The 15,041-nt window shown below is 39.1% G+C and overlaps 1 protein-coding gene across 6 annotated transcripts in view; it reads left to right on the top strand.

Moving 5' to 3' along the window:
• neo1a (neogenin 1a) overlaps positions 1 to 15,041 on the top strand; it is a 150,112-nt gene that overhangs the window by 87,539 nt on the left and 47,532 nt on the right. For all 6 annotated transcript variants that reach the window (XM_085907121.1, XM_085907120.1, XM_085907119.1 and 3 more), the window contains 2 exons: positions 8,426 to 8,701; positions 9,992 to 10,142. In XM_085907121.1, coding sequence (XP_085763247.1) covers positions 8,426 to 8,701; positions 9,992 to 10,142 — 427 coding nt within the window. The remainder of the gene's footprint in view (positions 1 to 8,425; positions 8,702 to 9,991; positions 10,143 to 15,041) is intronic.

Consider the following 15,041-nt stretch of genomic DNA (forward strand, 5'->3'; position numbering starts at 1 on the left):
CATGCATTTTTGTGGTATATTAATATATATTCTTACACCTTCATGCAAAATAATTCATTGCACATCATTTGCAACCTTGGAATATCATATGTCAGGACAGATGACAGATGACCTTCTGTATTTATGATCTGAAGTAATCTATTCACTGAACAGCCAGAGTGATGAGGCCATTTAAATACTACTCATGAATTTAGTAATGTGAATATTGCTTTTTCATCAGTGTATTTACCGTAAGGAATTCCATATCACATATTCTTTTGATTTAATATTCATTTTTGGGGATAAAAGGGTAGTGCTCATTTTGGACTTAAGCATAATTCCCTCTCCCTCTTTTTTTTTTCCCCCATTCACCCGCGCTCACACTGCACAATCAATTACTGTTGCTTCTCTGACTGACGTACTTTGACAGATTTTAAAAACAAATTCTATTGTGCAATGTGGTAGTTATCAAGAACAGCGATTTCATTTCTGTACACGATACATACATGTGCCTTGGCTTGAGTGGGTGGTCCGTGGACTGCCTATGAATCAAGGTATTTCTAGTCATACTATTGCGCCAGTTATCATAAATAAATCTGTATATGATCTCGATACAGGATCAGGTGACACGACTCCATTGTACCTGCACCGAAACAAGCGCTCTATGGACTTTTTGAGTGAATTGCTCCAGTTGTTCTTTTTGATTGGATTGTGAAAAGTGGTGGTTGTTAGCAATATCTGGCAAGGAACAATCCCAGCACAGTCATTGTCTGACAAGTATATGTTGTGTGTGCATATTTATGCAAATGGAGAATTTTAATGGCTCATGGCTCATCACCCTATAGGCAGAGGAGGCCAAGAGAACACGTCAAAGCAGTAACACTAATCAAAAGTATTGAATTTTATGTGTCAAGTGAGCTCAACCACGATTCAAATAGCCTAAATTGAACACGCCCATATTCCTAACTCAAAGCTCCTCAAATTGCCGCGTTTTCTCAAACGCTGTGGCACAAAACATGAATTTTCTCATTACAAGAACAAAAGGATATTTTGTTAATTCCAAAACTTGTGGCATATCTGAGCATTTCATACAATGCTATGTTCTCTTCTTCTGCATCACTATCCATTTTCCTTCTACCCAAGCTACCATCTATTTCCGTTTTCAACTACTTGCTCTTGCGCAGCTGGAACCTAAGCACAGCAACAAGGCAGGCGATAGCATCTACAGATGCGCTGCCAACGAGATAAGAACCAAGAAACAGCATGCCCCTCTCGAGCAAACAACGGGGCGCATTGAAATATGTGGCGGGATGATGAAGAAGAAATGGGAAGGGTGGAGACAGACTTCAAGCAGCTTTGAGATTAATTAAAGCATAGCATGTGAATTGGGGCAACATTTGGAAGGAAAGGTGAATGATGTATTGGGTAGGGTATGTAGAGGTTATCTAATTAGCTCATATCTGTGTCTATCTACTCTAGAACAGGTGTGTTTAGTTGCATCATCGTGTATCCCAAAGGCTTGTTTTTATTCCAGTACCATAAACAGATCTGTAGCTTCATTTCTACGCAGGATTTTAGTTCGGTTCAGTTAAACATGGCACATTTTCTTGTGTATCCCCTAGAAAAGCCTCACAAAATGGTCATAGAATATTCACCTGAACCGTCCTAATCATATTTCATGAATGGTCACGGTTTGCGACTTGTTTTGGGACGATTTAAATCGTCGTTGCATGATTTCACAATGTCCATGCGCATGAGATTTAAAAAAATATATTTCCGTCACGGATGCTTATGCTTATGTTTTTTTCCCCCCTATGATACCAAAAACAGTTACAGTTACCTTCCTGCTTCTCCACACGGATAACCAAGAACCTTTGTGGTGTGTGTGGGTGCGTGCGTGCGTTTGTGTACGTGTATACAATTTGGGAATTGCATCAACCCCGAAAGCATAAAACATGCTTAGAAAGTCTTGGAAGTGTCATAAAATCAGTGTATATATAAGGTAGTGAGACTCAGCTGCTACACTGCAAAGTCGTACAAATACATTTGAAACACTTACACAGTACATTTATACGTATACTACATGTACCGTATTTTCCGGACTCTAAGGCGCACCTTCAATTAATGGCCCATTTTAAAACTATGTCCTTATATAAGGCGCACCGGACTATAAGACGCACCATTAATGCATCATGTCAGATTTTTAATCCAAATCAAGTCATTCTCCATTTTATCACTTTAATTTCAACTTCAGGCGCAAAAAATTACTTTATAATCACAAAGTAATGATCCATGGTCTTTTTGATTCATGATTCATAGTATTCAGCGGGCCACTTATGATTGATTTCATGACACAATGCTTCGGGACAGTTTAAATTTAGGAATTTGGTCCATATATAAGGCACACCGGACTATAAGGCGCACTATCGGCTTTTGAGAAAATTTTAGGTTTTTAGGTTTGCCTTATAGTCTGGAAAATACGGTATATGTATTATTTTAACAATACTTAACTACAAGCTTGCAGTTGCCAAATTGTACATAGGGATTTATATAGCATACTGGCTAGGCAGCACCCATTTCCTGTCTTTGTTGCAATAAAACAACAAACTTCTTCCTTGACCCGCATAAAAGTGATCAAATGCCATGTACTGTAAATGTCAAATAGATGAAATTGCTGCTCAGTGTGTTGATGAGTCAGATTGGGAAGTATCACACAATGCGTGGCGCCACTTGATTTCTATTTGCACCATTATCGGCGGTGAAGGTGTGCTTCTGCAATCATACAGTACCTTTCAAGTCGTCACGTCTGAAGCCATACACGACAATTCATATGTCCTTCCAAAGCTCCCAACTGTCTACTACAGGTATGACTGTATTCTCAAATGGCTTGAGTCACCTACAAGGGCAAGGTGTTTTTTTTTCAGCTCTTTCTGAAGCCAGAATATGTTTTTCATCGAGTGTAGAAATAAGAACTCATCTGGGGCCAATTCTTGCGGAAGGCCATTGATCCATCTTTATTCCATATTTCAGTTGAGAGAAGGGTTATTGCTTCTTAACTCTAATAAACTGCTGTTCTTGCCACTTACCACTAACTGTGCGTCTGTGCATGCACTTTGTGTCGTCTGCCCCTTTTGCTGATAAAGATAAATACGCTGTGATGACAAACACAGCCAGACCGCATTTTGTAATCATGACAGTATAGTAAGCGTTAATGTTTGGCTTCATGCATAATGAAGTACCTCAGCGATAAATTGATGCATCGCAACAATAATCGCTCTCTATTGTGTCTTATATTAGAGGAACTAGCAATAAGGAATTAATTTTCTGTAATGGTAGCATTCTATGCTGTACACAACATGTTGAATTCAAAGAGGCTGTAAGCGAATGGCAAAAAAAAAACCTTGGTTGTTGTTTATACCATTTTTAAAAAAAAGTTATATTGTTTATATTGTAACTTTTTAGTACACCATAACTGTTATGGGTGTGCATCACTTCAATGAAAGACAATTTGATGCATATCTTGGTGTGATACAATTCAAGAATAATGCTATATTACACTATATTCCATAGATAGTTGCAGTGGGGGGTTGTCTCATCCTGCAAAATATTTTAAGAAAAAAATCTAATCCTTGTCAAATACTCTGGCGACATTACAAACTCATTCAAATCAAAGTCCCTCTTGGAAAGACAAACAAGGCTGTGGTATTATCAAGCACAGCTACTAAGAACATGAACAATTCCCCTTGAAAATGTTTCATAATGATCCTTAGTGCATTACAGATAGAGGGTGATCTCTGTACTATACTGTATACCAAAAAGCCAGATTTTTATGTTTTTTATTTTAATGAAGCGTGCTAAGTGCAAAAGTGGAATAGTGTAATTTTTGGGTGGTATGCCTTTGTTTCTTTTCAGTTTGGCGAAGAAGTAACAAATAATGCACTGATTAAGGCTGTAACCAATGATTCATTATTAATATTTTGCCATTTATATTCTAGATTAAATCATTAACTGGGTGGTCTATGAATGATTAAACATGCACTTCTCAGACAAAATTAGGACTAAACACAACAAGGAACACAACATTAGAAGATAAAAGAAAAGGCTTTCTCATTAGGAGGAAAGTAAAAAGTATACCACTTTCTTGCTTTTATGGTTATAGTTTTTGGGTTTTGGCTGCCTTTTAATTGGAGGATGGTGAGTTGCTTCATGGCCTCCATTGCAGTGTGAAGGAGTCTTGACTATTTGAGCAGTGCTTACTGGAAAGGTGCTAATTAAAATGACCCCATTAGTTTACCATCTGATTTTGTCCTCCATGCCCTGTTAACTGATACATTTTGATGATATCCTCTTCCAATTTTGTCATGGAAGAATGTATTACCCCTACTGAGCCAAACATATGTGGTGTACAAAAGAGCCAGTAGCTCACTGCATCATTGTATAGCATTTCTCATTGCATTTAAGAACCATTGAAATTAAACATGTGAAAATCTGTTGAATATTAATAAGGCGTAAATACTTTAACCGTCTTACCCTGAAAAAGTAGCAAGTAATTTGCCTGAATCGCATCGTTTGCTGTATTAAATAAGACCCTAAGAAATTATCTACCCTGAAGCTTTGAGAAAACTTTCAATTATGGAATTAATTATCATTTATGCTACAGCATGTACGATACAAAAGGGGCCTGGAACAAAAAGAAGCTGAGATGATGTAAGGCTAAGAACATATTGTACAAAGGAATTATACAGTGTGTGAGGCTTTTTTTTCTCCCCCACATTATTATTATAGCCACTACATCTCATTTACTGGGTGAAACTTTTTGCTTCGCTAAACATGAATTAACCCACTCACACAAATAAATATAACATGGCAGTGTTACATTGCTCTATAAGTAGGAGAGATATTGTGTTCACACTGCTGTGACTCTGCAGTAAAAGAAGTCAAAGGACAAGACAAGGAGGGTTTATTATCGCGAGTAATTTCATTCTTAAAGATTTTTCCAACATGAAGGGCCTCAATTTCAGCTGGTCAATTTCAGCTATTGTTTTTACCCACCTTCCTCAAATGACTTTTGCCAATGACTTGGGATGCCTGTGAACTTGTTGAATTGAATGGGCGGGGGGAATAATAGGGTGGTGGTAATAGAGTCCCTTTGAGGCACTGATAAATTGCGGTCCACGGTTTCTGCTATCATCAAAGTGAATCTTGACATTTCTACCTTTTCATCACCATGATTGCAAAATGGCTTTTGGAGCAAATGTTTCTCGGTTAAACGAGACACTTTTTTTCTATCTTTAGCGCCAAACGCTTTATATTTGATGAGGTTATTAAGTTGCTTGTGCTACCGTGCAAGTCATAGTGTTAGCCTTCAAGTTTCTAGTAAGTCAAGTCGTCTTATAAAATTAACATTGTTCAAACGGAAACCATACCAAACTACCAGTTTATCAGACTAAACTTCACATTAGAAGTGCCTCAATGTGCCAGAATTACACATCTGCAACATGGAGTTTCCTAGTAGAAAGGCGACAATTCTGCAAGGCGTTTACTAATGCACTGAATCTAGAGGGAGATCTGTGAGTCTCTCTGCACATTCCATTAAGCTGCTCATTGTTATTCTGTGCTGAATGTTATTTCACAGCAGCGGGGGCCGAACTGTGCAATTTAAGTGCATGCTTCTTGATGTGCATGTGTGGTTACACTTGTCACTTACTCAATATTAAGATGTGCATTTCACAGTCATAATGTTACAAGCTGATAGATAAGTCCAAATATTGGCATACATGTTATATGACATAAAACAAGATCAGAAGAACCACACCTCAAAGCGTCTGGTTTCCATCCATCCATTTTCGATACCACTTGTCCCCGATTTAGGTAATGCTCTATGTTAGAGAAAATCTTTCAATCAAAATCATCAATGTTTATGTTACATAATTCTGGTGAATACCCCAAATGACATATCTTTTGTATTTTTTGTATTTACTTCACTAGAGCTTGGCTAGGTGGATACGAACTCCCACCTAGTCAATTCAAACGGAACTTAATTGGAATCAATAGTGTTGGAACAAACTCTCCACTTCCGAGCCTCCCCTGACACACACCTCTGTGTCTATGTAGACTTAGTACATACACGGGCACACACACACACGGTCAGACTTATTCTATCTAATCCATTTACTTAATAATTGCTGGTTATTACATAATAGGATGGACACATACTGATTCAGAAGAAATATGTCCAGAAGAACAAAGGATGAGGTCTTAGTATGCATCTTAGGTAATGTGATTTTCAATAGCATCTCCCAAGTGTGTCACTTTATGCCTGACATTAAAATGCATCCCCACACGAGCTTCCAGTTACCGCTTGTGATCTTGGTCTAATTTTCACGCTCTGCGTGTGCGACAATACATGCATGTTTTGACAAGTAAGTCTACTCTGCTAGAATTAAAACGTTTAGAAAAATTGACGACAACACCAAATTAGTATTCATTGTAAATGCGGTCATCCAAGATGTTGGCTGCATTCAAATTTCTGGTCACGCTCATTGAAGTAGGCAGTACATCAATGTGGGCTGGAACATTTCGTGTCCACACTGCTAGTAGAAGATGGTAGCAGATTCTTTGTAAAGAATGAAATATCTTGTCATGTCTGCTAATGACTTTCAGGGCCATCTCCCCTGTGTACGCTTTAGGCCAAATGTCATTCCTCCCGTGCAACACAAAGCCAAGCTTGTATCTCTGGTTATTAGACCTGAGACCTTTGTTTCCAAGCTCATTCCTTAAAATGTCAGGCCTCTTTGGGCCAAACCATTTCAATTTTTCTATTCCTGAGTCTCAAAACTTTGACATCTTTCCCAATTGCGTAAATCGAACTGCTACATTTAAATGACACAGCTATTAAGCATGATTCACCCTGGTTAAATCAAAGTCTATAAAACTGCTAGTGCTAAGATTCTTAGGATCCTTGCTATAAAACATTTAAATCAAATTAATTTGTCATTATAAGCCAGATCTGTACCCCAGAATTCCCCAATCTCTCATGTATTATTCACCCAGCTTCTCATCTTGTTATGATGAAAAATATAGCTAATATTTAATCTGTTGGAGAATATGGTTCTGTTTGCGCTAATATGTGCTGTCCTTCATGTTACAGTATGCGTTTGCTTGCTCCTTAAATCTTCGATCCGCCTCGGGGACGTTTTAGCTGTTTGACTCCATCTCCATGTGAGATTACCCCCTGACTCAGTTTTGGCAGGGAATTTAAGGTAGTGTTTAGGTGGGAGGAGGCTGTATCATCCTACAGCAAGTCTTTCGCCTCTTCCAACAGCATTTTTACGAAACATTAATCCCCCTTCTCTTGAGTGCACGACCTACTGAGCTTGTGAATAGCTTTACTCGCACTTGATTTGGTGTTTGTCTGTTTTTAACAAAGTTACAAATGTTCATTTATCTGCTAAAACACAAATGCACGCACACACACACAGACACACACACACCACAGTTATCCCCAAAGAGGTCCCTCCAGTTCAGCTTTTTATGGTTGATAGAGTAGCCTTGTTACTCATCTTCCCTAATTAGCCTTTATAGTTTACATATTGTAGATTTTCTGTAATTAAAGTAATTATATGCAATTGTTTCAAACTCATCCTGTGAGTATTGTTATCAAATCACTGGCTCCAAACACTAAAAATAATTATTTTATGCTGCAATGAGATTGGAGATAAGCACCAACAGTAAAATTGTTATTTTAAATTACTTTGGCCTGTCTCAATTGCTGCAAAACATTTGAACCATTTTGGCAAAATCACAAAAACACCTGTTTGTTTTGGGATTTGCAGCAAGGCTGGGCAATTCATCAAAATTCAATCATGATTTCTCGCATTCCTGAAAACCTTATAATGGAAGTAAAACAATTCAAGTGCTGAATGGCGTTGTGTATTTGAAATTTCCCAACGTTTTGAAAGTACCTTGCATGCACCGTGTTACGAGCAAGCGTGTAACCTTTGTGTGATTTTGCCCTCCTTAAGGTCTGTAGCGAATGTTGGTTTTCTGTCAGATTCCTAAAAAGTTGCAAATATTCTTCATGTTGTAAAGACATTTTGAGCGTGATCAAAATTTATTGGCAACAAGAAAAACGCTGCGACTATTGAAACTGTTGGTAAATATCTGGCTTACGACTTTGCGCAAAACCCGTGTAGTTTTTTTTTCCCAGACATGCTTTAAGAATGCAATAAAGCTGGGGTTACCAACTCCAGTCCCACAATGATTTCGATGTATTCCTTGCCTTAACACACCCGATTATCTAAAATGCTTTAAAAGTGCATAGTCTTGAGGTAACCGTAATCAAAAATTACAAATAGATATAGACGGTTTGAAATTGTTTGTGACATTTGTTTTTATTGGAAAATATCGTTTCGTATTAAAACTTGTCTCTGTCCCCCTTTTGAAGGAATGCCCAGGTTCGGCAGCCAGCCAGCACCTACATCTGTGCGTCAAGGTGACAGCCAAGTCATGGCCTGTGAAGTCAATTCAGACCTGGTGCCCTTCACCCGCTGGGAGAAAGACCGTCAGCCCCTGGAGCTCAATTTGAGACTGGTCCAACTACCCACTGGTGCCTTGGTGATCAGCAACGCCACAGAAAATGATTCTGGTCTTTATCGTTGCTTGGTGGAGAATGTGGGGTCATCAAAGTCCAGTGAAGAGGCGCAGCTCCAAATCCTACCAGGTATGCTGAGTCAATAAGTGGATGCTTGAATGGCATAGATGATTGTTTTGCGTTGTCTCTTTGTAATTATAAGGTGATATAAACGTTTATTTTGGCTACACACTTCTACGACAACCACACTATGAAGACTAAGCCTGATTTACTGAGTTCTCAAATTGTGGACGCTAAACAGATTGCCCACATTGCTAGTGGGCTTGTTGCACATAATTTTCCAAGACTGTGAAGCAATTGGCAAGTGGTGGAGAATGCTGCATTTAAAAAAAGAGGTTTGCAGATTAGGTAGCTGTGGTCATTTTCACTATCAAACATTTGGGAAAGCACCGCAAGTGGAATGAGCAATTAGTGAAATGACAGACTGCAATCGTCAAATCATTCATGAATCATTATAAATCTTTCCTGAAACAGAATTGTATTTTGGAATGTCCAGAACGTGCAGCAACATAGAAAAACAAAGTTGTGCTTCTTACTTTTTTTGTGGAGGCCCCTGTGACTACTGCTGTTTCTAATTTAAGAGGTAAATGACGTTGGCTCTGAATTACCTTTAATGAAAACTGTGCCCAGCTGGATGGAGAGAGCGTTGTTGCTTTCGGTGGTCTTATCAGAGAAAGCCTTAGAAGTCAGGAATTCCTCTGTGGCACTGTCGTGTCTCATCGCTCTACACATTTTGTTTACTAAGTTGTTAGGCACCAGGCTCCTGCCGGCAAAGCGAAGATATTAAAAGCAATAAATTAGTCTTCAACAAGACCTCAGTAGGGGATTTATCTCTTTTTGTCTCCTCGAAGGTGTGTGGTGTCAAAAGCTTGGCTGCAAACATATTGCTTAATCATATACTGCAGGAGGAAAATTGGACATTTTTCCCCCCAGATGTTTAAATGACAGGAAAATAAAAAAAAATAGAAAACATTTTTAGCTTAAGGATTTTTTTTTTTATTAGCTTATGAATGACTTAAACATTTGCAGGTCTTAAACTTAAAACTACTTTAAATTCATGTTGGGGTCAAAGAGAGAGGCCAATCATGACATTCTGTGTTATTGCAGTTTGCTACAATAGGGAGCTGTGGGAGAGGTTTTTTTTTTTGCACTCCAGAGAGCTGACTGCTTTCAAGTGGACATTTTTCATCCAACCTTTCTTGGTTCTGGTGTCAAGAACAACTACGCCTAGGACCTGAGTACTTTTGAAGTTTTTTAAGACGGATGGCCCTCTTAATTTGAACGATGGCGCTGTGGCTCACTAACTCACTCCAAGATTAACCCCAGTCATAACCTAGACATTTTTTTGTCTCATTCCAGAAACTGGAGACGAGAGGAAGCTGGAGTTCCTTGTACAGCCTGTGCCTGTGACCAAGGTGCTGGGCGCCAGTGTCCTGTTGGCCTGCGTGGCTGCAGGTTTTCCAACACCACATATGCGATGGATGTTTAAAGATAAACCGCTAGAGGAAAGGTATGCATTTTAAATTTTATCATATATATATATTTTTTGAAATGTAAAGTTTTTCCCTTCTTGGCCCTTGTTGTAGCGCAACCACGCATTTTATTGAAATAGTCAGAATGATGATATTCAATTTTTCAATGCTTCTAATCTCGATGCAAAGGGTGTGCACTGTCGACAACACGCGTAATTCCAGGGTTTGCGTTGTGATCTTGTTTACTTTTTAGCAAACATTTTGTTAAAGGCGTTTTCTATTCATATTGATTCACACCTGTCAATCGCGAATCATATTGTTATTTAATTACTGTCCAGCCCTGGTAGATAGAAGCAGGAATGAATGGATCGACGGACGCACAGCAGACGGACGGTTTCCTCAAGCTCTGTGTCAGTCCTTATTTTTGGAATGCAGCAGAATATTAAGGCTAGAGTTGGTAAATCTGTTCTTTCAGAAATCACCCCAGGGGGTACCTGGATGTGGCACAAAAGCCAGTCTGGATATGAGGTTGCCAGCTCTCCTGCAGAGAGGAACTTCACACATTAGCAACCTAGCACTTGTGCCCTAACTCCTATGGCGCTCATTATCTCAGGAAGAGTAACTAGAATCCCTAACTGAAAGTTTTCTTAGATGTAGCAAGTTGGACTGTCACCATCTAAGTAAGTTAAGCGCAACTCAAGTAGGCATACCATAACCACTGTAGCAGTTTAATAGAATTTTAAACTTGACAGAAAATAGTGCTTCATCTATGTTGATTCAAAACAAAATTGTTAAACTTTTTGTGAAGAATTTGACATCCTTAAATAGGTGGTTTCTGTACACGTCTGAATTGCCAAGCTGAGGATTTAATGCATTGCACCACAATTCAATGTCTTGTAATAACTAACCTTCACCTCCAATGGGAATGGCTTAAATGGTACCTATTAATCTAGCTTTTAATTACCAAATTCCATTCAGTGTAAACACCCGCCCCCCGGGTTACCCATACTGGTAATTAGCAAGTAGACTCCCAACAACAGGGAGAGTCTTTTAGGGGGTTATCGTAAACTCCGCCTTGCCAACTTCATAACTGAAACGCATTACAGACTGATTCTGTTACCACATTTTGATTTTGCTATGACATTGATAAATGAAAGCATAACCTTGGTATCCTTGAGTCTCCTGTTGTGTGATAGCTGAGAGCTAGACGCTGCTGTCAGTTCTTAATTATAGCACCCGTTGTGGGAGCAAAAGAAAGGAAGCAGCAAAGAGCAGCTTAATTGGTCTTGGAAGCACAGCACAAACGGGGCCTTGAAAGTGACAACATCAATGCTGAAAAAAAATTGAGGGGGTTCTTCAAAGCAGTCAACTGAAATCTGGGTGAGTCTGACAAGGAATGCTATTAGTTGTGTTTTTTTCCATCACATTCCTAGAAAACTGACCGATTTGGAAAACAAAACAATGAGTGCTGGTTTTCGAAGCTACTGATTCTAAAACATTCTCACTGTGTCCCCCAAACTTTTTTTCCTTTTTAAATGGTGCCATGTTGTATCTTTATTTTGATTTGGCACATGTGGGAATATGGCTAATTCGGAATTCTCATAAGGAGAAAACCAGTTGGTGAGAACAACAGCATAACAATACAAAGCCAATGTGGACGTGACTGGTACATTATTTTTTATTCCTCTTTTCAGATCTCAAAAACACAGAGCCAGTGGCTTTGATAAACAGTGGCTAAATCAATTTACCTGGGTACTAAAGAAGGCATCACTGTTATTTATGCCAAAAGCAATGTGGCCCAACACAGCAGACAATTTCTGCCTCCCTAGTGAGAGAGCCATCAACCAACTACAGGCTGGACACATTAAAAAGTCATGTGGTGACGGCCATTCACAAAGCAGCAGAAGAGGAGAGGAGTACATTAAAAATAGCAATACCTAAACACCCTCAATAACAAAGTTAGAACATTTTAAATAATATAGTTTACATTCGGCGGCAGGGTGAGGAGGATGCAGGTTCCCTGTGTGTAGTTTGCATGTTCTCCCCATGCCTGCGTGGGTTTTCTCCCGGCACTCCAGTTTCCTCCCACATTCCAAAAAACATGCATGGTAGGCTGATTGAGCACTCCAAATGGCCCCTAGGTGTGAGTGCGAGTGCGGATGGTTGTTCAACTCTGTGTGCCCTACCATTGGCTAGCAACCGGTTCAGGGTGTCCCTCGCCTACTGCCGATGACGGCTGGAATAGCCTTCAGCATGCCCGCGACCCAAGTGGGGAAACGCAGTATAGTAGATGGATGGATGAATGGATGGATGGATGGATGGATGGATGGTTGGATGGATGGATGGATGGATGGATGGATGGATGGATGGATGGATGGATGGATGGATGGATGGATGGATGGATGGATGGATGGATGGATGGATGGATGGATGGATGGATGGATGGATGGATGGATGGATGGATGGATGGATAGTTTAACAAATAAAAGAAAGTGAGTCGGTTGGATTTCAGAGTACATGCACGTCACTCACAATATAATGTTTGTGGAAGTAAATATAGTCCAACAAGTAGGCGCCACGGGCTTATCTTTTTATCTCATATCCAAAGAGAAACAATTCGGTTAGAGATGGAACTGCAATATTTGGGGGGAAATAAGGCGAGGCTTTTCGTGGAATAAATGAAGGTTGCTGAAATAGCACAAATGTCCAATTTATGCTTCATGTTTCAAGTGGGAATAAATTAAAACCTAATATAAAGTCAATACTGTTACTCAAAACAACTTTGTAGATTCAATAAAAACTGTCATTCTCACTGCGTCTCCCCGCCTGCGCAGATCGCATGATGACGTCCGACGTGTTCAGACTGCGGTGGGGTCACAAGAAATTCCAATACGTATCCGAATTAGGACCCAAAAAAAATGATCTGCAGTGTGAATGTAGCCTAAGACGCATGAGCGCATATACTAAGCAATCCCCTTAATGTTATGCTCCGCATTCTGACTAAACTTGGATCCCCAATGCTGACTGTATTATACTTGATCAATATGACACCTGATGGACAACCTCTCTCTCCACTTGCTTAGGGGCCACAGCGAACACTGTGTCTGCTCTCTTTGTATACACATCTGATGACACTCATGAAAAGTCATCTTTTGTTATTTGGAGTATCACTCGGTTGTCTAATATAATCGTCTCGTACTCAATGAAATGGATGAATTATGCATGGCGCCCCGCAAACAACAAACTGTGCATGTAAATCAACTTTCTTCCCAAATCCTGACACTCTGCCGTCTGTCATCCTTCTTGTCCCCTGGAATTTATTTGAATGCGACTATGGATGTCGTGTGGGAAGACAGGAGTGGGATGGAAATGTGCCTAAAATTAAACTGCAGAATAAAATGATCATGCAAATGTCTTGCCTTCAAAGCCTCAAATATACTCTTCTGCGATTAAGATGAAACACAAACAGACATTTAACTATAAATCTCTTCCTTCTGCTTTGAGCAAAGGTGGTAGGTAGCCTTTTACTTCTTGTCCATACTTTAATAAAACCAACTGACTGGATTTAATATTGTTTATACACAACGGACTTTACAAATATTTATATATGGATGGTAAGGGCCTGGAAAACAATTTAGAATCTCTTACAAACCCATATATTATTGGATTTGAACTCAGGCTGTAAAATCAACAAAATAGTCCTTTGGATGTTTGATAAATTCACCTTTGGACCAGAAAGCTACTTGTGCCAAAATTTCTCATCCACGTCGCATTTGTTTTCTGAAGTGATGCATAAGCCCCTGATTTTAATCCTCAAAGAAAAAAAAAAACATTCTTTAAACGTGGCTTTCTTACACTCTCAAAGAAAGATTTGTCCTTGCACTGGCTTCAAATCTTTTGATTTGTTCAGATTTGCGCACACACACACACACACGCACACACACACACACCAGACTGTTATAATAACATAATTGTGGTTTAATGACAGAGTAAACGTCAACATGAAGTGTGAATGTTTTCTCAGAAACACTTCACATAATGATGGATGCAACATGGAAATGTGTGAAGATAATTGGAGTGGTTGCTGGAACTTCAACTAATTTTAGGATGCGCTTTAGTGCATCACAAAAACAAAACCTAAATGTTTCTCTCTTACATATGTTTGACACCATTTCCTCAGAAGATGTTCAAAGTAACAATATTCCATGTTCTTTGGATCAGATAAAGCAAAAGTGGAAAAAAATAAAATCCAGATGATCAGTACAAAATGTATTAACAGGCTGTCCCGTGTCTTTGCATCACTAGAATGTAAATTGCAGTAACATACATAATAACCCAGGCAGAATAAGTTATGTTAAGTTTAGGAGCTCAGTGGGCGTCGCTGGTCTTGTACTAATCAGCCTCTCAGTGCACACACACACATCTTAGTAGCACATCTACTATTCCTACGACCAGGGGTCATCACGGCTGGTTACTTCCTCTACTTCTTTTAACCTCTCTCACCAAGGTTCCATCAACATTTTATTTATGCATGGAAAGCAAGTCTATATTGAGTTTCCAGTAGAAGTTCAGATTTGTGGGGTCTTAAAAGAGAGTCTCAAGCGTATTTTAGCTTGTGGTTTTCTACTGTATAATTATATTGAAATTGATATTTTGTACATAGCCCTCCTAGAGAAAATTACAAGTTATATATATCATTGGACACAAAACACCACCAACTATTTTTTTTTTTTTTTAAGTGTAACCATATAAAACAAAGATAAGATGGTTCTTCATTAGGACCTTGTTTGGGTTATAAAGCAGGGGAAAGTGACAACTGTACAAATCATTCCAATTCCTGCTGTCTGTTGTCGTCAAAGAAAGTACCCCTGAACAGAAGAAATTCCTGAATTATGATACCTGGAACACTATCCGAAATAAAAAGAGTTGGAAGAGGG

The sequence above is a fragment of the Syngnathus leptorhynchus genome, chromosome 3 (genome assembly GCF_054491065.1).
Source record: "Syngnathus leptorhynchus isolate UIUO chromosome 3, UIUO_Slep, whole genome shotgun sequence".
In the NCBI taxonomy this organism is placed as follows: domain Eukaryota; kingdom Metazoa; phylum Chordata; class Actinopteri; order Syngnathiformes; family Syngnathidae; genus Syngnathus; species Syngnathus leptorhynchus.